This window comes from Macrobrachium rosenbergii, chromosome 11, assembly GCF_040412425.1.
Source record: "Macrobrachium rosenbergii isolate ZJJX-2024 chromosome 11, ASM4041242v1, whole genome shotgun sequence".
Lineage (NCBI taxonomy): Eukaryota > Metazoa > Arthropoda > Malacostraca > Decapoda > Palaemonidae > Macrobrachium > Macrobrachium rosenbergii.
In genome coordinates this window covers 46,096,188-46,122,099 of record NC_089751.1, presented here as the reverse complement: position 1 = coordinate 46,122,099, position 25,912 = coordinate 46,096,188, and the positions used below count along the sequence as shown (strand labels likewise).

The 25,912-nt window shown below is 38.3% G+C and overlaps 2 protein-coding genes across 6 annotated transcripts in view; one reads left to right on the top strand and one right to left on the bottom strand.

Annotated features, from left to right (window-relative positions):
• LOC136843402 (uro-adherence factor A-like) overlaps nt 1-13,941 on the top strand; it is a 48,444-nt gene extending 34,503 nt beyond the window's left edge. The window contains exon 7 of one of the 3 annotated variants that reach the window (XM_067111768.1): nt 13,834-13,941. The gene's annotated coding sequence lies outside the window, so the exon portion shown is untranslated. Of the gene's footprint in view, nt 1-4,933; nt 7,027-13,833 lie in introns of those variants that run through there. The other 2 variants (XM_067111764.1, XM_067111767.1) reach the window with 2 other exon arrangements.
• On the bottom strand, nt 590-25,310 carry lobo (lost boys). Of its 3 annotated transcripts, none has more exons than XM_067111772.1 (15): nt 25,165-25,310; nt 20,655-20,849; nt 20,177-20,347; nt 19,093-19,320; nt 18,627-18,894; nt 18,352-18,477; nt 17,880-18,005; nt 16,738-16,909; nt 13,918-14,035; nt 10,463-10,599; nt 8,626-8,692; nt 8,266-8,484; nt 7,810-7,911; nt 5,200-5,307; nt 590-5,087 (listed from the first exon to the last, which is right to left on the bottom strand). In XM_067111772.1, exons 1-15 carry the CDS (start codon nt 25,165-25,167, stop codon nt 4,824-4,826), a joined length of 2,304 nt encoding a protein of 767 aa, XP_066967873.1. In that variant the 5' UTR covers nt 25,168-25,310; the 3' UTR covers nt 590-4,823. The 3 variants fall into 3 exon arrangements, with proteins under 3 accessions (XP_066967873.1, XP_066967871.1, XP_066967872.1); XM_067111770.1 differs by lacking the exon at nt 25,165-25,310 and adding an exon at nt 24,036-24,227; XM_067111771.1 differs by lacking the exons at nt 590-5,087; nt 25,165-25,310 and adding an exon at nt 24,036-24,227 and having other exon boundaries at nt 5,185-5,307.
• Between the last annotated feature and the right edge of the window lie 602 nt (nt 25,311-25,912).

The following is a 25,912-nucleotide window of genomic DNA, read 5'->3' as shown; positions in this document are numbered from 1 at the left end:
CCATTACTGTTGAGTAGTCACTACAGTGAACTGTAATAGAATTCTTAAAATTGACAGTGGTGGCATCCTTTTTCCTATCCCATTAGGATTGCATGTTGGCTATCTCCCCTGTTCTACTTGCAATAAGAGTTATGACATAAGAAGCAGCAGGAGACCCAACTTTCAAGCCCATTAGGATTGGATGTTGGCCTTCTCCCCTGCTCTACTTGCAATAAAAGTCATTACTCAAACGGCAATCAGAGACCCGATTGGTTTTTCAAACATTTTTAAAGGATAAAAAAAAACAGTTCATTATAAACTTTATATTACTTAGTCACTGAAATTGAATTAAAAACAAATGCCTAACAAGTAGGCCTATGAGTCATCTGTGACCTAAGCTGGGTTAGCTCTCCCATTTTGCTCTCAGGCATCTCAGTGTGCAATTGTCTGTTGACCATTGTTTGCAGCAGCATCTTCCCCTTGTAGTAGATGTACTTTAGTGATGTGTAAATTGCATTTTAGTGCAGAATGGAAGTATTTGTATATTTTTTCCTTTGTGTGACCCAGCCACATAAGTAACCTCCCTTGTGTGCCTAGCGTTTGATACCCATGTTCACTGTCTGTTCCCTCTCTGTTTCATATGGCTACAGTGGAGGATATGAAACCTGAATTTCATCGTTGTGTGGGCAAGCCCTGCAATAAATTTGCCCCCAGTAACAGATCAGCACTTTTTTGCACTTCTTGTTGGGGATGAGAGTGTATGAGAGACACCACGTGTGAGGAGTGTTGGTTGGCTCTCCACCAGTAAAGTTGTCAGAAGCAGGGCAGTTCGTTGAGAGAATCTACTCGTAGCCCTCTCACCTAGGCCTCCCCTGGTAACGACTCTTCCAGCAGCTACATCAGCCCTTCCTCCAGCTACTTCTTCAGAGGAAGGCACTAAGGACCAGTCTACTCCACATGTCCCCAGCAGACAGGACCAAGGGTAGGAACTATATCAGCAGTGGGTCCAGCAGTACAGTGCCCCAACCCCCTCCATCCAGCAGCTTGGCTACCTCCTTTGGAAGGGACCCTAGAGCAGAGACAATGAGGGATTTACATGATGGAGACAGAGTCATCAACCCTCTCAGCTGGGAGTCTCAGAAGAGGAGAAAAGATATGCTGAATTTGTAAGGTAGATCAGATAGCTTCTAGGCCTAGCCTAATCACCTCCAGCAGAACCAGGTGACCTGACCCTGCTTTGTTACTGGCAGAGACCCCTCCTGAGAGAGACAGTCAGTGCAGCTCCCTTGATAAATGGAGTCATGTGGGAGGCAGACTAGTGGCAAGTTTCGAGAACTCGCTAGTGGTGCTGAAGTTGGATAAATGCCCTCCAGGAGGCCAAGTACAATTTTCTGGAGGATGTTTTTGCTGTTCCAAGGATGTTGGCCCTAAACTTCAGCAGGCTGGCTGGCAACACCCGCTAGAGCACTTCAAGCAACAAGGAACCCATCTCAGCAACACCAAAATGGGGACTGTTGAACTGATGTTAGCAAAAGCCTTATGATCCACCTCCTGGCTGGATATCTGTCAGGGGGCATGGATAAAGGAGCCGAAAGGAATTGTCCCTCCAGAAAAGTGATCCATGGTTAGAAAGTTCCTGGGTTTGTCAGGGAGATCCCTCTCCTACACAGTGAAGCAAGTTCCCTATCTTTGAGGCAATGTCATCCTCAAGAGAAAAGCCCTATCAATTGTACAGAAAAGCATCTCTGGAAAGTTATCTCGACCTCTGAAACAGCCCCTTCCTCGACTCTCCGTTCTACTGTACTTACCTCTGGACTTAATTTGTCAGGCAGTAGACATTAAGAGGGAAGACCTGTGGGACACCCTGTTCTCACAGGCCTTGTCCCCAAAACCAACAACCCTTCCTCGAAGAGTAGCAGATAGACTCCCTCATCAGCACAGATGATCCTCCTCTGGCAGGCAGTCTTCCCCTCCAGCATAGGTTCTAACATCTGAACCAGTCCAGACCAAAGAACAAAGCATTAGACAGCAGCCATCTCTTCTGCAGTTCTCAGCCCTCCCCCGGTTGCTGTAGGAACAGGACAAGGAAGAGGGGAGGCTCCAGGTGAGATTTCATTGGCCTCCCCTCCCTCAGAGATGCCACAAGGGGAGGGGGGGGGACTAGCTGTCAAGTGGAATGCCCTGCAGCAATATGGGACAGAGGAGTGGACGGTGCAGGTCCTGAGCCAGGGATACAAACTGCCCCTCAGAGTGGCATCACCCCCATCAGACCCCTTTCTCCTTTCCTTCTTACTGGAATGTCTTGGCTAAGGGGATGGCACTGCAAAGGAGGTGATCATGCCCAAGAAGGAAGCAGTGAGGATTGTGGATGGTTACTAAACGGTTTTCCAAAGCTGCCCTTTCCTAGTGGAGAAGGCATCAGAGGGTGGTGACCAGTCCTAGATTTGTCTGTCTTGGCATCCATCAAGGAGAAAATTATATGGTGTCCACAGACCTGCATGATCCTTACCTGCACATCCCCATCCACGAAACTTCCAGGAAGTACTCAAGGTTTGTCTCCCATGGAATAGTCTACAGTTCAAGGCCCTTCAGCTCGGACTGGCATTGGCGCCATAAGTCGTCCCCCAAGTTTTCCAGCTAGGCTTGTTGTGGATGCACACACAAAGGGGATAAGACTGCAGAGATACTTAGAGAACTGGCTGATACTAGCATCCTCAGTCGCTGAAGCAGAACACCACAGGGACCAGGTCCTTTCACTCAGCAAGGACCTGGGGGTGATTGTAAATTTGCCAAAGTCAGATCTCTCCTTAAAGCATATCATCAAATACCTGGGGATGAGGATTGACACCATGGCAGAGAGGGATTATCCATCAAATGAGAGGATTGTCAATCTGAGAGAGTATTGGAATCATTCCTCAACTCACCCCAGCAACCAGCTAAACAGTGCTAGGTCATGATGTAGGACACCTAGTTTCCCTGAAAGGGTTAGTCCTTACGGGTAGAGCACACATCAGATCACTCCTGTGGCAGTTGAAGATGAACCTGGGAGAAGCCACAGAAACCCCCGTTGCAGCCAACTGAAATGACTGCCGGGGTCAGAGAGGACCTGTGGTGGTGGAGAGACCTTGCAAACCACCTGCGGGGAGTGCCACTCAGCTAACCCCCACTGGAGATGTTGGTATTCTCAAATGCAAACTGAAGGGGGTGGGGGCACACATCTGAACAGTGTGTGTTTCCAGGATGTGGAGACCCACAGAGAGGGAGGAACATATCAACTTGAAGACAGTCCAGTTGTCAAAAGTCAGAGGTCGCCATGAGCAACAACACCAAGGTGGTCGCCTATGTAAACAAGCAAGGGGGCACCATCTCCCTGGAGTTGAATGTCCTGGTAGAGTAGATTCTAGAATGGACAGGGCCCAGGATCTAGACCTAACTGTCAGGCACATCCAAGGTAAGAAAATCTTTATTGCTGATCAATTCAGTAGGGCAGACAAGGTGGTAGGCACCAAGTGGTCCCTACACCAAAGGGTAATGGACTTCTTATTGGAACTGTGGCAGGGGCCGACAATCAACCTGTTCGCCCCAGTGTGGAACACGAAGTTCCCCCTGTACTGTACTGCTCCCCAGTCTCTGAACAGAGATCAGTGCTGCTAGATACCTTCCCAACACCCATGGGACAAAATGAATGTATAAGCCTTCACTCAGTAAGCTGAAAATGACAGTGGTGCTCCTGTGGCCGCAGGCAAAGTGGTATGCAGATCTACTCCACCTCCTAGTAGATGTCCCAAGACAGCTTCCTCTAGCCCAACCTGCTCAGGAGCACAATGACAAGAACTTACAAGCATAGGATCCCTCCAGCTTCACTGTTGGAGCTGCTAGAGCAATCACTGCTACTTCGTCCTTCGTCTGCCAGAGTGTACCCGGGAAAGTGGACAGTCTTCTGTAATTGGTGCTGTAAGAGGGAGTGCAATCCACTCAAGACCACTGTGAGGGAGTTAGTGGACTTCCTGGTGTATCTGTGGTAGAAGACCCATTCCATCACTGCAGTTGCAGGCTGCAGAGCCACCTTGGCCCACATCTTCAGACCAAAGGGGATTGATCTGTTAAATGCATGAGAATTGTCCGCTGTCATCAAACACTAGAAGAGTTATCCCAAAGGAAACTGAGGTTCTAAGTGGGACATGGTCAAGGTCCTTTCCTTCCTGAGGATGTCTCTGTTCAAACTTCTCAAGAAAGCTTTGGACAGGGACCTGAATTTGCAAACCATCTTCCTCCTCTACTTCACTTCAGCCAAGAGTGGGAGAACTGCATGCCCTGTCATACATCACCACGCATAGTGGGGTGGTCCTCTGGTTGGAATACATCCTGGACGTCATGGCCAACACCACCAACCACTCTGAACAGATCAGTCCTCACACCTATTGATGAGGCTCCATCTGTGAGAGCATAGGTTCGTATTCCCTTAAGAACAAATATAAAATTCAAAGTAATTTGTATTTTTCCTAGGATATGAACCTATGCTTTCATATGGTAGTTTTACTCTCCTCTACCACTCCACGTGTTTCCAATCTCTCCCACACATGGAGTTAAGCGGCACTGCAAACAAGCTGATTCTCAAAATGGGCGAGCTAACCCAGCTCAGGTCACAGGTGACTCGTAAGCCATATTTGTTTTTAATTTAGGACAGCCACAGCACACTTTGCGCTGAGTATGCCACCTACGAAAGCACAGTTTTGTATCCTACGAAAAATACAAATTACTTTCGATTCGGTACATTTTCTTGTGGAATTCCTGTGACATTGATATAAATTTTTTGGGATACTGTACAAAAAATTCTAATTCAATTAAAATGCACCACTGTTGCTTGAAACAGATGTTGATGGTCTCTTTAGATTTTTTAGTCCAAGCTTAAGATTAGCATCAAGTTGAGCAGTAAGAGAGTCATATCTTTCAGAAGCTTCATGCTTCCATGCAGCTAGCTGTGCCCTCAGACGACGGTGGGAAGCCTCAGCAGCCGTAGTGCGTGCTGTTAACAGAGACCTCTCTTCAGCACCTAAACGTTTTCGACGACCGAGTTCTTCTCTGCATTCTAACACATATGCTTTTGCCTAGAATTTTGAATAATTATCAGTAATTTTAACATGAAAAGGGTAATTTTATTCTGCCTTAATATTGTTATATTGTTATTCATTACTCACTAGAATGTCAAACTTCACAAACCTGGTCAAGTCTGTCTTGAAGTAAATTTGCCCTTAATGCCAATCTGTCTCTCAAGTCTTGTAAGCATCTTTCTCTAACCATATCTGGTCCCATGTCTGCATCGTCTCCCTGAAAAGTAAAGCTTCTAACCTTAAGCTGTAAGAGAAAGATGTGCAGGTATTTTGAATTACAAAACATTTACTTGTACTTTTTTTTTCTCTCTTGGAGGACCATTTCTGCAACTTGATACACATGAATCATGGAAATGACTAATAATAACCAGTCAGTCAAATAAATCATGCCCAAAGAGCATAAAATAACCAATTCAATCTTTGTACAAACTACTAGAAATAAAAATGGGGCCATCTGTAATGAAGCTCATATACATCTGGTTTTCATAAATGAAGTGCATTACTTGAACCTTTTTACCTTCTTGTCTTCCATTAAAACTGGCAGTCAATATACTTGTCTAGAAAATTGTATGTTGTCTGTTCAGACAAATTCAGTTACTGATCCCTAAGGTTGGACCCAGACACTCTGGAATTGATCCAAAACTCATACTGTACTACATGGGCTCAGACTACTTAGAACTGTCTTATTCATTTGACCATACCTTGAAACTGTAGAAGCAATCTTCCAAGCAGTTTCACTGTTGCTGATGATCAAAGTTTAAATAGGGATGTAATACTATTTCGAAGTGTTGTGCCATGGGAAAAGGTGTGAGTTGTGGGAGGAGGTAAGAATTTCCCTGTACTTATTCCAAAGGGAAGAGGGCCCTGAGTACCTTCCAGAATCAATTGGTAAAAAGAAAGTGGTACAGAATAAGACTTAGAATTAACCCTCCCAACCAACTTGTGCAATAATGGTTCAAAAATTCCAGGCTGCTATCCCAGTGGAGAGATTCCTACCAATGGCGCCTCAAATTTGAGGCTATGTGACTTAATCTAAGTATGAGTTCAGTTACTTCACATCAAATACCAGAAAGTTCAGTTGACAATTTTAATTCCATACTAAGATCTTTAATTTAGCAAATTTTTAAAAGACACGAAAAATTAAATTGTTCCAAGCAGAGTAATAAACATTTCAATACAATGTGGATGATAATGCTCTTCAAGGTGAGTCACAAACTGTTAATGAAATTTTCTTGTTGAAATACGCAATAAAGCATATGAAAGATAGCCATACAGGGTGCTTATGGGTGAAGGGCTAAATCATTATTAACATGCTTGGGAGAAAGAAAACTAGTATATACTACATTAAACAATTTGTCTTAGAGAAACCCCAGAAGGCTACTACCATCCCAATGGGACAAAAGCAGTGCTTACTGGTTGTAATATATTTTATGTGGAGCAACAAATTTTTATAAATCAGAGCCCTAGCCTAGCTGGGGAGTGGGGAGGGGTTGACAAAAAAAAAAAAAAGTTGAAGTTGAAAGGCCCATATTATGAGAAAGTCTAAATAAGAAAAATTATATGGATGTCCTGCTTTCTTGATGATTATGAAAAAATTATTTTTATTCTCTTATAATATCATGGTGAAGTGCATTTCTAAGAGAGATTTTGGTGTGTTAATTGTTGTGAATATGCCTTTGTCAACTTCCCCTCCCTCAATACCCTCACCCATCAACTCCCTGAGTGACTTTTCACCTTTCCTCTCCACCCTATCTGCCTTGTGCACATATACACTCGCAATGACATGCTGTGGATCTTGATCAAGGAGTGGATATTTTCGTGAGGCTCCACCACAGAAAACTCAACACTGGAAAGTATATTTGTGTAAAGATGTCTACAGTACATGTGGATGGTGATTTGTTGCATTCCTCAATAAATAAGTAATTTGGCTATCAGCCTTGTCTCATTTCATTCTACAGTAAACCCCCGTATTCGCGTTCTCACGATTCGCAGGTTTCTCTGTGGAACATATCTACCCATTCGTGGTATTTTTCACCGAGAAGTATTCACTAATTACTGTATTTTCATGAATAAATGCACTTTTTGTGATAAAACTATTAAATTATTGAAGTATAAGCATTTTTACAGGGTTTTTCTTGTGTTTAAACTATCAAAATGGACAGTTCTGAGTTTTAACTATTCATGGATTTTGGCTATTCAAGGGGGGGGGGGGCAGTACGCATCCCCCACGAATATGGGGGTTCACTGCATCCCATTCTTTTCCTTAGATATGGATAGAACAGCTTTGCACATCATAATTACATTCTGTGCCTTTCTTGCATCAGGGAATTTAAAAATTTATCAATCAATTACCCTTATGTAAAAGAAAATGCCCATGACTATCAACTGAACTTTAGTAGTTACCATACAGATCCACTTTTGGTGAAAAACCATCCTCCAACAGGCCTATAAATACATTAGGCATAAGCAACAACAGCAAAATTCTGGCTTGTAATATCATCATGACAGGTTAGACAGTAGATTCCTTGAATACATTGTAACATTTTGGCCATTCACAGGCAATAATTAGGATAGATTTGGTCCGAAGAATGTTGAAAATCTCTTTGAATAGTATGAAGTCAGATGAGACTTTTATGACAATAAGTTACTCATGAGGTTGTGTACATGTGTGAAAACACATAAACTTTGAAACAAACGAGATGAAAATGTAAAGACTTACCAAAAGTAGTGGCATGTAAGGTGCTATTGTATCTACACGTCCTTCACGTTCTTCTTTCTTTTTTCTCTCAGTTTCTTCACGGTGGGCTTCTTGGTATTGACGCTGAAAGAATTAACTCAATTAGGTGCTATATTTCGTAAACCACTCTTGAACTCATACATTTGATGCTGCAATTGAAGTTACATATCATTGATAGCTTCAATATTTGCTTATCGATAGGCTGGAATTACACCGCTCACAGAAATATGCCTTTTGTATAACGTTCTAATTTATATTTGTAATCTTTTAGTTTTAGTTGATAAAAGAAACTAGATACAGTGACATCAAAGCAATCAGTTTAATAGAAAATACAAGACAATATGATTTTAAGTAAAAAGTTTTCAACTTTTATTTATTTGGGTCTTTTCTGGTTTTAGTGACACAGTGACAATATTTATGACACTTAATTCCTATTACCTGTTTCAGTATAAACTGTACAGTTTCATTTCTGTCGATATCAAATATGTCTGGAACCAAAACTATTTTCTTCTCTTCATTAGCCCTTGCAGCCCTCAATGTTGCTGTTTCCTCAACTCCTTTACGAACTTCCTCTCCTACTCTTACCTCTGCTTCCATTTCTTCTTGTAAAGTGTTCCACAGTTGTGGCATGGGAACATCCTCTACGCTGGGATCAGGCTGCATAGCAAAATTTTGTTTATAGTTTCATTCAAAGTGAGATTGGTATACAAGTGCACAAGAGATTTTGAAGAATTCTGACATTTAATACAGGTAGTATTAAAAAATACTTACTTTACAAAAAGGGAAACCTCAGCATACCTGAAAACCATGTGTCATGTCAGAAGTTAAAGTTGAGGTGCGAGTGTCAGTTGGCTTGATGAATGACCTGCAGTGGATGATAATGGCAACCTTAACTATAGAATTCACCCTGATGTAAAATTGTAAGTAAAAAAATTTATTTTTACACGAATAAAAATTCTTGCAAAATACTTTCACAGAAGGGAGACTTAGACAAAAATACTTGGAGATATTATATAGATCATCTATTACCATTAAATAACAGATATATTATTCACTGTTAATTCACGATAGCCCAGAGTGATATAAATTTCTACTAATAATAATGACCCTTATAAAACAGGATCCTAAGATATTGTTAAATTATTAATAATATATTTCGAACTAAAGCTTATGATAAGAGACTTGGATGAATAAAAAAAAAACTAATAAATTGAAAAATCTTGTTCCGAAGTAAATCTAACCTTGGATACCGGGTCTTTACCTGGTTGAACGCTTTGCCCCTCATGGATCTCCAACCTAACCTACAACAGGGCATTGTAAATTAAAGCAATGATGAGGTTGTGCCCTAACTTATGAACGTAAGGTCCTTTGCTGCCGGGGTTGGAGGACTTTGCTCTCCAGGGACTCCCTACCAAACCTAACCGACCAAAGACACTAAATTAAAATACATGATAGGGTTGCGACCTAACCTAACCAAATCTAACCTTGGACGCCAACTCCTTACCTGGTCCCAGGAACTTTGCTCTGCCCTGGACCTCCCACCTAGCATAACCTAGGTCACCAGTTCTTTACTTAACTAGTGAGAGTTCTCACTTTGAGTACGTTCAATAAACCTTACTTTAATAAGAATCAGAACTTGGGGATGTTAGAATACATTCCTGTGTGTCACTCATTTAATACTTTCCTCCACTCAAAAACCCATTTCCCACTGTAGGGCCCCATAACAAAGATTATAAGGGAGTAGTGTATTTTCGAAATGCACATTTTAAACAAATTTGCATGAAATTTTGCAATACAGCTATTTTAGTGAAACAACAAAAGAACCAATCAGGCTTCAGCAATGTCCATGTACCCACATTTCCAGATGAAAATAACTTGAGATAGTCAAAGTACCTTTACACTAGCCATCCTCTGCCACAATGGTAAATATCGTTAACACTGAATTTGTAATACATTTTAATATGCCTTTCACATCAAGCATATTAAGGAGACTACAAACAAAGCAAAAAACTCCCAATATTGTAAGCTGGTACTAAAGTGAAAAAAAAAAAACCATGTTTTACTTGGTTTAGCTGTTTCAAGTTTTAACAGGGAAGATGATACAAAATCCATACTTAGATTACACAATTCTCTATACAGATCTGAGCTGGACTATGGTTACCAAATACAACAAACTCATCAGCTCGTCTGTCCAAACTGTAAGTTGAGTTCTTGGGGAAATAACTTGGGTTCAGTTCATGGTACTCAAAACTCTTCCAAATACAAGTTGGAAAAGCTTGATTTTGAAATAATTCGGTCAACAAATTTTATGAAGGGCCACCATTTATTTCACTTGATATACTATAATATGAGCTTTGAATAAAGCATGACACTCAAACCACAAGGATTATGTAATATATTCAGACAAAAAGCACAACAAAATTCATAAATATAATTCAAAGCCAGGACTTATTTGTCAGGTACACGAGTGGTTTTAGCGCTTGTCTTTCTGGATGAGACGACATACTTTTTAAATGACCCTCATAATGTTTTAGTGCCCCAACACTTATTTATATTTTTATTTTACTGAAAATTAATGTGAAGCATAGTGTTGTTATAGTTCCTTGTAAAAGAAGCAATAGTGCCATAACCTTACCTTGTAGCTTGCAGCAAACGATGTTTACCATAATGGTAGATGAGAAGGATTCTTCCTTCTGCTGTATGGAATATTCGTTTTTGTACAGCTGTGTGGGGCTCAACATTCTTTGGACAGTCAAATTCTTCCTCAATTCTCTGTGGAAAAAAGTTTGTCTCATTGATTTTCAGTATGCAGCATATATTATACAATACTGGTAATCTGTATAATTTCTCATCTGATGCTGTCAGAAACAGAAAAATAAACTACGTGATTATTACGCTAAGAAATCTCATCCAATGATACCAGAATGGTATGTATTATTTGAAAGGCTTTCTCCTCCTATGGTGATGATGGTAATCATACCATATGCTATTTGCTGAAAGTTGTACCCTAAATTCTGTTATTACTCTCAGCTCAGATGCCTAGGTCTCTCTGTCTCTCTCTCAATTAAACTAACCAAGGATTGATATTTTCAATGTTGACTTTACCTAACTTTTTGCTGGTATTCTAATCTGGACTACTGTATTACCTATATGCAGTCACCACCCTACTTATGAACATTCATGTTACGAACATTCAGAGATACGAACAGACAGGGTCTCAAGTTAAAATTGTGTTTGGAGTGCTCTCCTTTGCCACCCGCCACCCCCAAGTTCAAATTTTGCTTTGCGCACCTATTCTGCTAGTAAGAATTTTTGCAAAGAACAGAAGAACATGAGGAAGAAGAAGAATCTGTTCCTGTAAACCTTTCCCTGATTATCCTGAGTATTCTCATGATTAACTACCATGTATTCTTAAAATCATGAGAATATTGGTTGTACTCGTAAAATATTCCTACTTATTTCTATCTTCCCAAAATAACTTGTTCTTTAATGAATTCTCATTTTCTATATTTCCTCTCCCCATAGGAAACGTTTAGTGTGTATTTTTTTCAATGAATGGTGGTGTGCATTCTTTGCTTTGTGAATTTCCAATGTCAGATGCTGCTCCTGCAATCTCTCCAAGTTCATAACTTTCAAAGCATGGAAAAAATACTAAAATTTGAATGTTGCTTGAATCAAAATTTTATTTTTTCATTTCTATCTTTCTAAAATCCAAAGTGATTCTTTATAATACTGCATGTTTTCAAAATACAGTGAACATAGTATACTCTGTGACTCCTGAGTTAACTTGGGAATGTAAATATCGACAAAAATTATGCACTACATAGTAAAAACCAACTTACGAACAATTCAAGATACGAACGGCCATCCAGAACGTAACTCATTCGTAAGTCAGGTAGTGACTGGATCTATATCTGATAACTGTGATGCCAGATAATTTTCAATCAATTTTCATGGCAGAAATCTTAGAAGAAAATTGCCACTTACATATGACAGTCTTAAAGTTTAGAATGTTTTAAGTACCAGTGAGGTCAATATTATCAAGTATCAGATGTCAAGGTGTGGCACAAGATAGTCCTTAAAGTGTTACCTTGTTTATATTAGCCATTAATGGGATAAAAAAGTCCTAAATGGTATGTACTAAATTTTAGTTTATTTGCTGATTCATTTTCAAGGATGGTAGTGGCTGAGCTTTGCATACAGCCTGACACTAATCAAATAGTGAATTGGGCTGAATCACAAAACTCAGTTTTCTGTAACTGACTGAACTGGTTCACTGCTGTGTAAGGGGTGTCAATGCAAACCTAGGTTTGTACATAAATTTTCCTGAATTAATCTGATAAAACATGTCTTGGCTTCTCACTGGGTGCATTTTAAAGGCATATTTTTAAAATTTTGGGATTTGTTGAAGGTTTTATCAAATACAACTTGGGGTGCAGATCAAAAGTAACTATCAAGATTATATACAGTACTTGTTCTCCCAGAGCTACCTTATGTGAGGTTATTGACAGTAGATGTGGAAGAGGTTCTCCTATTTCAAATCACATTGCATCATTCTTGGTAGAGGTTTTAGAGATTCTCTGCTTCCCTAACCAGCCCAGCAATCAAGTATGAAACTTACTTTGCAAAATACAAAAAATTCTCATGAAGTTCCATGATTTGGGTAAACTTATTTCTCACTGGGAATTATCTGAAATGAGGAATTGTAGGTACTGTACTGTACTCATCCTATTCCTCCAAGGTAACTCAGATAAAGCACTATATTTGGCAGTTTTAGAGTACACAGCATAGGAATTCAATGGCAATATATAATGACAGCTTCAAATAAATCTGCTGCTGGCTTTGGGTTTGGAGCTCTTTTTTCCTAAAATGGAAAGTCGAGGCAGTTTTCCAGGCTGGGCATCTATTTTTACTGCCGAGCTTCATAGTACAATTAAAGTACCTTCAAGTCTGATTAATGAGAATTTTACTACTTTTAGCAATTCAAGGAGCATATTGGATGCACTAGGAGCTGTTAACCTTGGGATCCACTAATTTCAGACATTTTAGAATGGATGTTTCCTACTGAGCTGCAGAGCTTAAGAAGTAAATTTGTGTTGGGTTGCTGCATATATTTGTGTAGTATAGGTAGTAAGAGAGCTGACTAGCTATTTGATAAAGCTTTGCTTGGTAATTCCATAATGGCACTTCCTATCCTGTTATTTCCTTAACATCAGGAAAAATTCAGTGCTGACAGCAGACAAGGGAGGGTCCGACTGACAGAAACCTGAAAATCACTAGGCAAGTTTTCCATAAATTTGGGAGATGGCTTTATATTGACTGAGACTTGGTTATACATGTTTTACACAGATCTTTTAATTCTGAGCAGGCCCAGCTATTTTGTGAAGATTTCTTTCTGAAAGAAGTCTTGAGTACTTAAGAAGATGCTTCTTCTCTATAAGACTTGGTGTGGCAGTTACCTCACATATCATGTGCTTAGACACAACAGCATACTTAAGTTTATAGAGAGAGTTGTACTCCTGTGTAAAGTACAGGTACAGACAGATTTTAATTAAGCTTACAATTTTATGATATTTATATTATTTTTAATTCTTTTTATATACTTTATTCAGCATTATTTCCTGATAGTGTATGTGTGGGTGTTTATAAAAATTTTATATGATTTTATTACTTGATTAGTGACACTGATTAGCTTTGCAGTTGTGACACCAAACAATTTATTTTAAATTAGTCAATCTTATTTTGACTAAAGGGCACACTTGCTTGCAAATTGAGAGAAACCATTAAGGAAAGAGATAAAATACCAGACTGCACCAGAAGAATTACTGTAATTACAACTGAACCTTGGCTTTTTTGGGATAAATATTTAGTTACATGTAGAGATTTGGTGCCCAATTCAAGGAGTTTAATATGGTTGTTCTAAGGGTCAACAATTCTGTTGACAATGCATGTTCTGTATGAACAGAATACAGTAGGGTATACTCTATATTTCTTACAATTTTGCAGAATGCTGTATAGTGGCCTGTGAGCTGTAGAATATCATTACAGGTTCTAATTGTCAAGTATACAAACAAAATCCTCTGTAGTGACCTGAATTGCCCTTGGAGGTGCAGGATCAGACGATGCAAAGTAGACAGTTCGAGCCAACAGAAGGTCTGCACGCTCATCATATTCCTCACGCCACTTAGTTCCTCCTATGATCCGACACCTAAAAATGTTTAAAGCTTTGAGTTTATGGCTGATCTTCAGCAATATGTTAAAAAATGACTGTATAAGAGAGCTACTTATTTGCAGATGCCAAAAATAATAAATAAAGAATATGTATTAAGGAATAAGTAGAATCATAAGGCATTTACTTGCTCTATTGCGCTGATGGTTCAAAGGTGGTGGGTTGTACCATGTATTCCTTTGAATATGATTCTAGTACAGTACTGTACTGCAATTAAAAAAAATGTTCTTACAGTTACTTGTAAGCTCGGAAACAATATACGGTACTGTGACTGTTCCACTTATGGACATTGTTTGGAATCCATGTGAACCTGCAGATTAACACTGTTTGCCCTAGCTATATGCAGAACAGCCACCATTATTTTTTCCAAAATTCTCCACATCCTTTGTGTAGATTACCTCTCTACCTCACTTAAATGAGTAATAATGACCTTGGTTAAGAGGGAATTACACATCTCCTTAGACTGCATTACAAATTGGGTGGATGGATATAAATGGTATCAAGTTTCCTAAAAGCAAGACTGCTATACTCTTCATTTATGTCACCTTAGTTGAGCACAACCAGACCCAGTATCAAATGCAATGAATCCCCTGTGCAGAAGAAACACAATTTGAGCATACACTAACTTGGGGTGCTCATTTAAAAATTCTTAAATGTGACTGGCTGTATTGAAAATTTTCAGAGTATTCGCTCATACATCATGGAGTAAATAAGAAATTTAGGTATACAGTACTGATACATGTGGCATAGCGCTGAGCTCCTACTAAAAAAAGATTAAAATTAGAGTTTGACAGTTGTGGACTATCATACACTTCAGAAAATATACTTGGCACTTTTCTACATTTGCAAATGTTTGTATGAAGTGTAAAGATTTTGTCTAGAACTGTCAATTATTTGTTAACAAACTGATAAAACAAATTCCCAATATAAACAATTAAAAAACTACTGTAATTAATAAATTTGAATATAAGAAATCTTGTACCATCAGTAAATGTAATCTCAATGTTTTGTTAGATTGTCTGATTAATTTTCCCAATACATAACAAATTTATTTATAAGGAAGGTCAAACAAATTAAGATGGATATGTTTTGCAAGATCTTTGGTAAAGTTAGTTTTAGCATACATATACAGTAGTCATGTTTAATGTGGGTAGGCTTTCCAAAAATTTTTATTTGTTTATAGTAACTGGCTTTTAAGAACTGTATTCAGATCAGCATCATCACAGTTATAAACTTTCACTTAAATTGTATTTCTGATTTGTGCGAATGGAACTCTGTTATTCCTGCATGAGTTTCTGTGCAGTACATACTACAGTATATGTACTGTATAACTCTTAAACTTACCTCAACACCCTACCATGTAACTTGTTTCATTACCCAGCTAACATACATTTACCCATAAACATTAATAACCTCACTGTGGTACAAAAACAAAACAATAATTAATTTTTCCTAAAAGAGGCTGACTCCTGTGACAAAGTAAAAAGCATGATGTTAATCTGTTAACCCCTGGAAAATAATTGTCTGTTTTTCTGTGCCACTTTTTTAAGAACTGTGCTTTTAGATTCGTGAATGTGCTATCGAGTGGCTGAATGTAAAGTAAAGTACTCCTGCTTGATGGACACGTTCTAGAGGCATCTACGAAAAAATATATGAATACACAATAAAGGATACTGTAAGAGCAGAATATTAGTGTAAGGGTAAATGCTTGGTATACCTGGAAAAGTGAACTGAGGAATGGCATAAGATATGGTTATGGAGAGCTATGTCAATTAAGATTTGGAAGAGGGAATTTTAATCAAGTAAAACAGTTGTGAGATAATTATTACTATTATTTCAGTAGATGAAACCTATTCACATGGATCAAGCACACAGGGGCCATTGACTTGAAACTCAAGCTTCCAAAGAATGTTGGTTTCAGCCTCCCACCACAGACCCCACACTGCAGCAGTAACTGATCGTGATACAGAGTCAGTGATTTTTCATTGTCCTGGGGAGATGCGAACCCACAACATCTGAGTGGCATGCCACTATACCAGTTATTATTATTATGCTACTATACCAGTTATTATTATTAAGTAGTTTAATAGACACTGCTAATTTATTTAGCTCTCAGAGGGTTGGATGGTTGAAAGAATGGCAAGAGGAAGAGTGTACTATTTCAGAAGCTGACCTTAATTTCCATCCAAAATTACTGTTTTAGAGACATTCTCTCCCACCTTCCCCTCTATCCAACAATTATGGGTGATAGTTTAATTTTACACCTGCTGATAGCTGGTAATTATGTAGAAGTGTTCAAAACTGTTGTTTGAAGTTAAAAGTATGGTCTGCCATGTTTGGTGTGGCTTGAACCATTCTGACATTAATTTCCATCAGAAATCACTGTTTTAAAGACACTCCCCCTCCTTCTCCATCCAACAATTGTGGGTGATTGCTTAATTTTACACCTTTAAACTACTAGTAACGCAAGATAAGCCCTTTTTTTTTTTTTTTTTGTTATTCTGCAACTTTCCTTTCCCTAACCTGGGCTGCTAGATTGCTGTAAATCACAGAGAGGCATCCTAACTGAATTCCCCTAACCTAACCTCACCTAACTTAAGGCACTAACTTACTTAGTGCTATGACCCAAAAAAGTTATTATGCATATGAATCTCATCTTCAAAAATAGTCAAATATTTTACCTTAATGCATCCACTCGAAACTTGGAATGGAACATGAAAGTTTCTTGACTAGATGTGTCATTTCCACTGCTGTCTGTGTGGTTTTTATTTGTCCCAGCTGATAAAGGATTACCAACTCCATCTGCTGTGGCTCTGTCTTTTAACGATGAAGGAGACCTCCAGTATTCATGATCTGTTTTTGTGCAAGAAGACTAATTAGTTCATATCAAAAATAATGTGACAGAAGTAAGAGCAGGAGGGATCACAATAGCACATACTAGTATCTCTTCAGCTAAAGTATGAAAGAAGGTTACACCAGAAAATATGATGAAATGCAACATTTTGGAACACACCAGATATATAACTTATCCAAATGGATCAAATATAGCAGACTACAGTATTACCCTGATGGAGTGGGAATGGCTGTAATATCTAATTACTATATATTAGATATGAAGAAATAACTATGTAGTTACTGTCCAGTGTTCACAAGTTAGCTGTATGCTGTACATAGTCCTAAAGCAATGAAATATATGTTTATATCTAGAAAAATTGACAAAAGTTTCATCTTTTTCACTGATTCAGGTTACATACTTGAATGCAGTGAGTGAACCTTAAATAAGGTATAAAACATTTCTTTTGTGGATAATTTTCCACTTTTGGATGGCTCAGCTAACACTGAAATCTACTGTTTCTGAGACTGCCAGGAACTGGATTTGTATAAATCATCAGCAGATAGGTGATCTTGAATATTTTTAAGTTGTGAATCTTTCTGAGAAATACAGGTACTGTGTAGGTAGAACAGGACGGCTAGTTTGAGGAGTATAGTTTTATAACCATCAAGTTCTTGCCACCTAAACCTACTCCTCTGATCCAGCCCATGGACCAGCAGGTCATCTCTAATTTTAAAAACTCTGCACGAAGGGATTTTTCCAGATGTGCTTTCAGGTGACCTCAGACACTCACTTGACTCTGAGAATTCTGGAATTACCATTTTAATATCCTTCATTGCCAAACTCTTATCGATAAAGATTATATTTTAATATCCTTCACTGTCTAACTCTTATTGATAAGGTATGGATACCTTATATTTCTTAGGTAGGTTTTGAATACAGTGCAGTCTTGGTTGTTTTCACCAAAAGAAACCAGAAACGAATACTCACACTTCAGCGTGTCTTTACGACTTCTAGCAAACGTTTCCACTACTCTGCCATTCACAAGATCTGTTACACGTGTCAGAAGACCGTCCTCTCGTCTCTCAAACTGTTCTCTTATCTCAGATGGAGCACCTTGCATCAAAGGACAGTAATGTCATCTTTTGTACAGTAACAAGAAATTATGGAGATGTATATGAATTGAGAAGAGCTTTTTTTCATAAACACTTGAACACTTTCCTCATCTGAATCATGAATTAATCAAACTCAAATTATAGCCCCTTTATGTAATGAGCGGATTTAAAATGATAAAAAATAGCACACTAAATTTTCATAAAACATTTGTGGCCCTAGAAAACTGAAAATAAGGACTTTATTGTGTTGTTCAAAATTCCAGTACTGTACTATGTTGGCCATAAAAATCTCAATGAAATACCATAAGCAATCCTTTTAGTTACTTTAATTTACTGTATATACTCACCTGTTGTGGAATATATTGTAAGTACTAAAGTTGCTCCACATTTATGTGTAAAAGGAGAATACCTTCGAACAAGTGTTTGCTTGTACTTTTCTTCTCTCCACCCTCTTGGAAAACGCAGATGCAGTGCTAGAAAATTGTAGTTGGGTTACTGAGCTGGATAATTTTCACTTAATTTTTTCAGGTCTTTGGGAAAATATAATCTTTATAAATAAGTCATTCGTCTTGACTATCTAAATATGCAAAGTGTGTAGCTGAATATTACTGTAGTACTGTACCTTCCTCCTTGATGACAACAGGCCTTGCCCAAGTCTTTGGAATTTTTAGTTCTTTTTCTTTTCTTTTCCTATCTCTCTCCTGTGCAACCCTAGAAGAGCTTGAGAGTTCGCTCCCACTCCGTTTAGGGGGCTGCACCTGTGCACTTTCTTCATGTTGTTCAGGTTCTTCTCCTGAAGGTGCAGGTTGCTTCTGTTTAGTAGGTGTTGGTGGAGTTAACTGATTTTCCTCCATAAGTGCCATCCATATGGAGCAATCATTGAGGTTAAACTGTGAGGTAACACATGAGCAAAGTTACTGAGTAAAGATATAAAATCAATCATTCTAAGAAGAATGCATTTTTCATGATATTATGTAAAGTTAGTTTTAGCATACATGTACAGTAGTCACGTTTATTGTGGACAGAATTTGCAAAAATTTCTATTTGTTTATACCAACTGGCTGTTAGAACTGATAATTCATTCTCACCATATCATCTGTGACAGGTTTTTCATAGTGTCTGCATGCCCAGTAATTCTTTTGATTGAAGACAGCATGAATGCATGTGTATGAATGATTGACAGAAGGAATCAGTGGTATTACTTCACCCGTTGTTGGTTCCACAAAAGTAGGGTTGTCAATTTCACGATCATGAGGTAAGACCAAAACCCAAAAGTGAAGAGATGATGACAGGTCCACTGAAGTGTCTGGTTCTGCCTGCAACAAAAGAGAAAAGCCATGAAATAGGGACTTCTCTGTAGGCAGAAAACAGCTTTATCAATTGCATGAATCATTCATGATTGCTAATAATTATTATGTACTTCAGTTGCTTTTGTCAGACTTTCTGAAGATGATAAATACAGGTACAGGGTGGTTAGTAATTTGAAAAATGAAAATTCTTGGTGAAACCCAAAATCGTAATAGTATTTATGAGTATCTAAGAAAATGAGAAAATGTGCTACTTAGATTTGAAAATAAGTTAAAGGAAATGACTGTGCTTGCAGTCACCAGGAAATATGGTCATGCTTTGTAAGCCTGCGCTATTGTCATCTTTTCACAACTTCTCATCCATTATACATTAACTGATCTATTATTCAACAACATATACTACTACCGTACCTTTCTGTGAGTTAAATTATCATTGTTGAATGAATTACCATTTTTAAATGTTGCTAACACAGCATATATTTTAGTACATTATTTTTGGCCATGTAAGCACTGAGATATATTTTAATTCTACAGTATTTCTTTTCTTACATTTCTTTTCAGTTCAAACAGAAAATACTACTTTAATCTTTTACCCAATGAATATAAACTGAGGATGCTTTAGAACTATCTGTTAATTCTTTATTGTTTATGTATAATAAAAAAAAGAATAATTTACTGTCTGATATCTGCTGTTTAGTGAAAATGGAAAGTTAGTAATCTTAGCAGTTGTCTTCTTGTTTTGTAAAAGTTGAATAAGCATTTAATTAGTCAGTTAATCAATGTATGGAAGGAAGCATTAGAATATTACAGTACTATATTATATTACAGTACTATATTAAGGTAAAAAATGTAGTATCTACTGTACCTCATCCTGGTCCTTCTTTTTCTTTTTCTTCATTTTAGCCATTTCTTCTTCCTCAAATGCTTTCCTCCTCCTAGCCCTTTCCTCCATGATGAGATTATATCTACTTCTCATATCAGGCGGTGGTCTCACTGTGTATTTGGATGGGGATGTGTCCTCTAAAGCAGTCTTCTCCTGTTAGTATTTTGCAAAAGAAAAAAAAGTTTATCCCTTTTGTCATACAGAACACTTTCAAACAGTACTTTCTTGAGAACTTTGACCTTGGTTTGCATTACTACAGTAGTTAAGATCAAAACTAGTTTCACTTAAACAATAAACATTGTTGTCTGGTACATAAATGACATCAATTGAAGCTGACATTACATTCAGTAAAAGTGCAGACTAAGCTGACATTACACTCAGTAATAGTGCAGACTAGCATACTGGGTAACATCTGAATTGGATATCTACAGCTAATGTACTACAATGATACTGTACTTACCTTTTCTTCAGTGTCAAGATAAGGACAAGCTTTCGTTGAAGTATCTGCAGAAACAAGTGAATCTAAAGCATGTCCCTGGACAACAAAGGCCTGGTAACCTGCTCCCAGCAATACAGAGGCTAGTACTATGGCACACTCAGCTCCTTCACCAGTTTGTGTTTCCATCACAATTGCTGGCTGACGTAACTGACTAGGCTGTGTAGTGTGATATTTGAATTGCAAAATATTCAGATTAAAGATGGTAAAACCTCTCAATTACAAACAATTATAACACTAACGCATATTGGGAAACAATCAATGGTAGTAATTTTATTACTGTATCAATGTCAGCAGTGATATAATTCTGCATAATGTATGCTTTAGCTTAAAATACCTTAAGATCATTGTCTCTTGTTATATGGAAAATAGTTGAAATATTTAGAACTATCTTTCACTTCTTCCTATATCTTTCTCTTCAATTAATTTTTCTCTCTCTTTCAAGATTTGAAAAAATTTAATTTATTTCTACTTTGATAATTATTTTTGAGCTCTGACTGACTACTGCACTCATTTCACACAAGTATAATCAGTGCATATGCTTAATCAATTTCTCACGGATAGCCGTACAAGTTACACGTGTAATGTTATTAAGTAATTTTCATGGTACATGTACTAATTGGTTGTCAAGCCACTTTTAACAAAATTTTAGCGAGTCCTACGAAGACTGAGTCTCAACATTACGTCCTTATGTTAAGAAGCTGTCAACTGTGTGTGTGTGTGTCTAAGTTGGTATTGCTTACAGAAATGTTATATGTTGCAAATTATTGATATTTTTAAAATAATATCAATCATTGGGATACTTACCTACTGTTCAAGTTAGTTTACACCTTCATGTCGTTGGTGCAATTGGTATTCAAAGGAAAAAGAACACTTGGCTGACCAGGATGGACTGTCTCATTCAAATGTTTCCCACCAAGTGAGTGCACAATGTTTCCGTTTTAGTCAGCATTCTTCCTGACAATCCACTGAAGTGTGCAGAGGTTGGGGTGGGGGTGGGGGTTGTACTTTAACAGTGGGTAAATATCATAACAATAAATTTCATTATAAAAATTTTTATTATTTATGATGAGTTTTTCTTTTTCTTACTGTTAAAATTACCTGATTCCCACACCATGAGGAGGATAGTGTGTTAGTGTAGCTAAAAGAACATCTGCTCAGTCAGGCAAACTTTTGCCCAGCTTCTATGTCAAAGCTGGGTCATTCCACAGAAAAGGGAGTGAGCTTGACAAACCGGTTGAACTTGATACGTCCAAGGCCGGGTATTCACAATCAGGTTTACCTGTCAGTTCACCCATGACTGTCTAATGGAGGAGCATCCACATGAAAAGAGTGGAATTGTCAGTCAGATTGTCAACTTAAGGTCATCACCCTCAGTTCTTGCCTAGCCTTCGTTGTGGCAACACTATACGGCAGCAATGGAAACTCCCCTGGCTGATGAAGAGGTGGAGCTACATAGACTAGCTACTGGGGCAATTCACTTAAAAATAGAAAAGGAGCAAAAAGGCATAACAGAGTATGGTCAAAATATTGCCTGTTAAAGAGATATGTCTATTCTCATACAATATTAATGAATAAGGTTACATTAGAACTGGGGGTTGGTTCAGTTGCTTATGAAATGGGCCGTGAAGCCTACTTTCACTAGTAACACCTTTCATAAAAAGACAGGACACTGGCCTTGGCCTATACCAAATTGTCTGTATCACATGGATGTATTTTTAAAAATTTTCTACTATATGATTTGGACTCACAAAGGTCTACAAATAGCTCTGCATGGTCTAAAAATGAAATGAATTAGGCCTATACATAGTTTATTCATATTCTGGTATGAGCTGCTGAGATCTTTCCCAGGTAAAATCAATCAGCAAATTGTCATAAAATCATTGGTTACTCATCCACATATGCAATCAGCTGTCATTCAGTCGTAAGAACTTTAGGTAATGCCATTAATTCGTCAGTTTTGGTGAAATGGAAGGTAAACCTGGTCATGGATACCTGGCCTAAGACTGGTCTCTAGCACCTTGAAGCTTTGGGGACCAGAAAAAGACAACCATAAGAGCCTTGATCCTAGCTGTTGACTTTCTCTGTTGCTTACTTTAATATCAGAGAGGATACTTCTTCCCAAAGCACTTGAAATTTCTCTGAATAGAGACAATATGAAGGATATGGAATTGGAGACTGAGGCTGGGTTTAAGACAGACGAGGGCACACCTTCTCTTGAGGAGAAACGTGAAAATAGGTGCACACCATGGGAGGAACCACTGTTCTTTACTCAAGCCAAACTGGAGCAATTGCCCAACTAAAGTTAAAATCAATGTTAAGCCTACATCCTGTTCGAATTTACCAATCTCCTTTTCCTGAACTGGAAGGAGGATTAAAAGGCAGCAAGTATCAGGAAGTGAAACTGGTAGAGGAGTAAAAGGAGGAGGGAGGTCTGCCAGGGTGCAGATTCCCGAAATACATGCTAGTATTGCACCAGCTCCAGTTTTTGTACCATGCCCCTAGGTTAGGTTAGATTAGTACCTCTGCAGTAACTTGGGTGTGGTAAACAGACTTTCAAGAAAATTCTATGGCTAATTTTTAAGATATGGCATCCTGCTTTTTTCAGCTAAAGGTCCCGGTAGGCCCGTTCGGTTACATCTCGGGAAAATGCTGCCAGGGAAGGAGGCACAAGTGCAGAAATAGGAGGGAAAGGAAAAGACTTAGTCTATGACTCTCTCTAATCAACTGCCTTCTCAATTTATTCGTTTCTCTCTTCTTCCAATACCTAATCGATTTCATCACCTCATCTGACCACTCAAAACCTTCCTCACACCTTTGGTAGAAGTCACATTCCCTAATTAGGCTACAACTAACACAAGGTTCAATTCTGCAGAAGCTAGGCTAGGCTAGGCTAATACATTTGCTTTTACACAGTAATTCTAAGTATTACCTCCACGCCTATTTTAACCTTGGAAACTCGTTTTTCTACACTTTTTGGGCTTCTGATACTGGCAGTGCATTTGTTTGTTGTCGGCCAAATGGAATGTCCCTTCGCCGTGTTTAGTACTGGCCTGAGGGGGGGGTCGGTATCCCTACGCTAACAGGTTATTGCACTTGCCGGACGTGATATGAACCATTCCAAACAGGCGTACCTGTATTCTGTCTTGGAAGATCGCGTATGGAAAACACTTGTTGTGTGGACTTCTGGGGTTAATTACGTTCGACCCCCCAATAATAACGTTAATTTGTAAATAAGCAACCAAAATACTATAAGAAACTGCCATTTCTGCTAAATACCTGCCTGTATCTATTACTTAGATCTACCCTTTTACACTGCAAGCAGAGGAAATTCGGTCACAATACCATGAAAATCAGCAAACAGCAGAAATATTCCAAGAATGCACATATGGTACACCTGATCTCCATATGGTAGTAACTAGTGAGACTCCTTTGAGTAGATAAATTAAACGGATTCAACGATCATTGAACAGGTCAACGAAAACATTCCCAGGTCCATGTCAGGGCCGAGGTAACACTTATGCATCGGCACCTCAAGAATTCTTTAGGTTTCGTTCCTGAGGCTCTTTAGGTTTTTTTTGTCTCTCTTTCCTTCCACATTCTGTGTAGTGTCTTTCCTTTCCTCTATTCTTTCCTGTGCAGAAAAGAAGTTTCCACTAATGTAACTGTTTTGCTTTTACTCTTTTTTCGTCTGGTGCTTTACATTTTGGTATGGAGTGCATTAAATATTTTTGTTTGCTACCCCACACAATGTGCACACAGTTTTTGTCCTTCTCAACGCTTTTTCGCATCGTTAATGGATAGATAATTTGCTCTAGTTCAGTATAACGTTTATGCTGCAGGCATGTTATCATGTACTATATCCTCTATTCCTTTTTAAAACTACTTTTACTGTTGACCTCTTCCTTCCAGTTGTTACCATCCATTTCTCTTCATTTTCCCTCTTTTTTTCATCCTTCTGAACAGTCTTTCGTATAATTCTTTCATTTATTCATTATTCTTAACCTTTTCTTTCCCTCTAAGTTGGTTAACTTTTTAATACCCTCTGTTTTTCTTTTTCAAATGTGTATGTTTTGGAACACTGTGAATATCTCGACAAGTAAGTAATCTGATTAATCTAATTAATGTTGTATTCACATTTAAACTCTACCTGACAAGTGAAATTTTATGAAAGTTATATGAAGAGGAAGCTGGGTAGTTTGTTTTCGTCAAACCCCCCCCCCCCAATTATATTTAGCCAACAAACAACTGTCTCCTTCTGCAACTGAAGCATAATAACTGGTTGTGCTGATCTTTTTGGTAATGATACCTCTCACATACGAGGGTGTTATACAATAATTGGGGTGAGGCCTTTTCCTGGTTTTTAACCAGGCGCGCCATCCACGCGATTGCCTTTCATCACAGTGAGGAAAAAACGGTATTTATTGTTCCATGGTTTGATTTATGTTAACGCAAATTTAAAGTCTTCACTTACCATGGGAGAACTTTTTGAAGGAGGCGAGTAAGTGATAAGATCAGCCAGGACTTCTGCTGCGCTGGTGACGTTGAGCAGCTGTGCATAAGGTAACAGAGAAGGTACAACAAAACTGATGATGCTCTTCTGTTTGAAGAAAGTAGAAAAACAAATCTTTTGAAGCAATGGCTGATAAAACGAGCAGTTAGGCTACTCGACATTCAGTGTTTCAAACTGTAAACAAATACTGAGGTTGATAGACACAGTGGTCAGCTTGAAAATGACTCTCATATTGGACTTCTTTGCAGATATTTTAACACACCTGGTATCAAGAATGTCCAAAGGATTTGTTAATGAATGAGGCCGAAACCATGTTAATATGAAAGTCCAGCCAGTATTGATGGCAAAACTTAGACATTTAATTAAAAGTCAAACGGTAGACATCTTGGAAAATGACCACCTTCCTACAATTTCAAGTGACTAAGACATTTTCATATCCAACAACAGGCGAATTTGCGTTATGATTTTCATCGTGAAATTTTTTTTTCAAATAAATCTGATATTTTTCAGACTGTAGCATCCACAAGAACTAACTTACCTTACAGTGATTCTCATTTTCTGGTGTCAGAAGTAACAACGGTCCTCGTGGATACAAGGAATTGTATCGTCGTCTAAAACTAGCAATGTGATTCAGTATAACCTGCTCTGCTTTATTATGGTCTGGGACCCTTGACATTTTATCTGACATTTTTCCTTCTTATGGAGAATA

Bases quoted from the DNA above. Each gene is read 5' to 3' on its own strand.
- lobo (XM_067111770.1), bottom strand. From the start codon at position 24,098: ATGGAGATCAGGTGTACCATATGTGCATTCTTGGAATATTTCTGCTGT. The intron at 14,036-16,737 runs GTAAAATATTTG...AAACATTTTTAG, and splicing joins TTTCGAGTGGATGCATTAAG to GTGTCGGATCATAGGAGGAA. The intron at 5,088-5,199 runs GTTTGTGAAGTT...TCAAAATTCTAG, and splicing joins TTCAAGACAGACTTGACCAG to GCAAAAGCATATGTGTTAGA.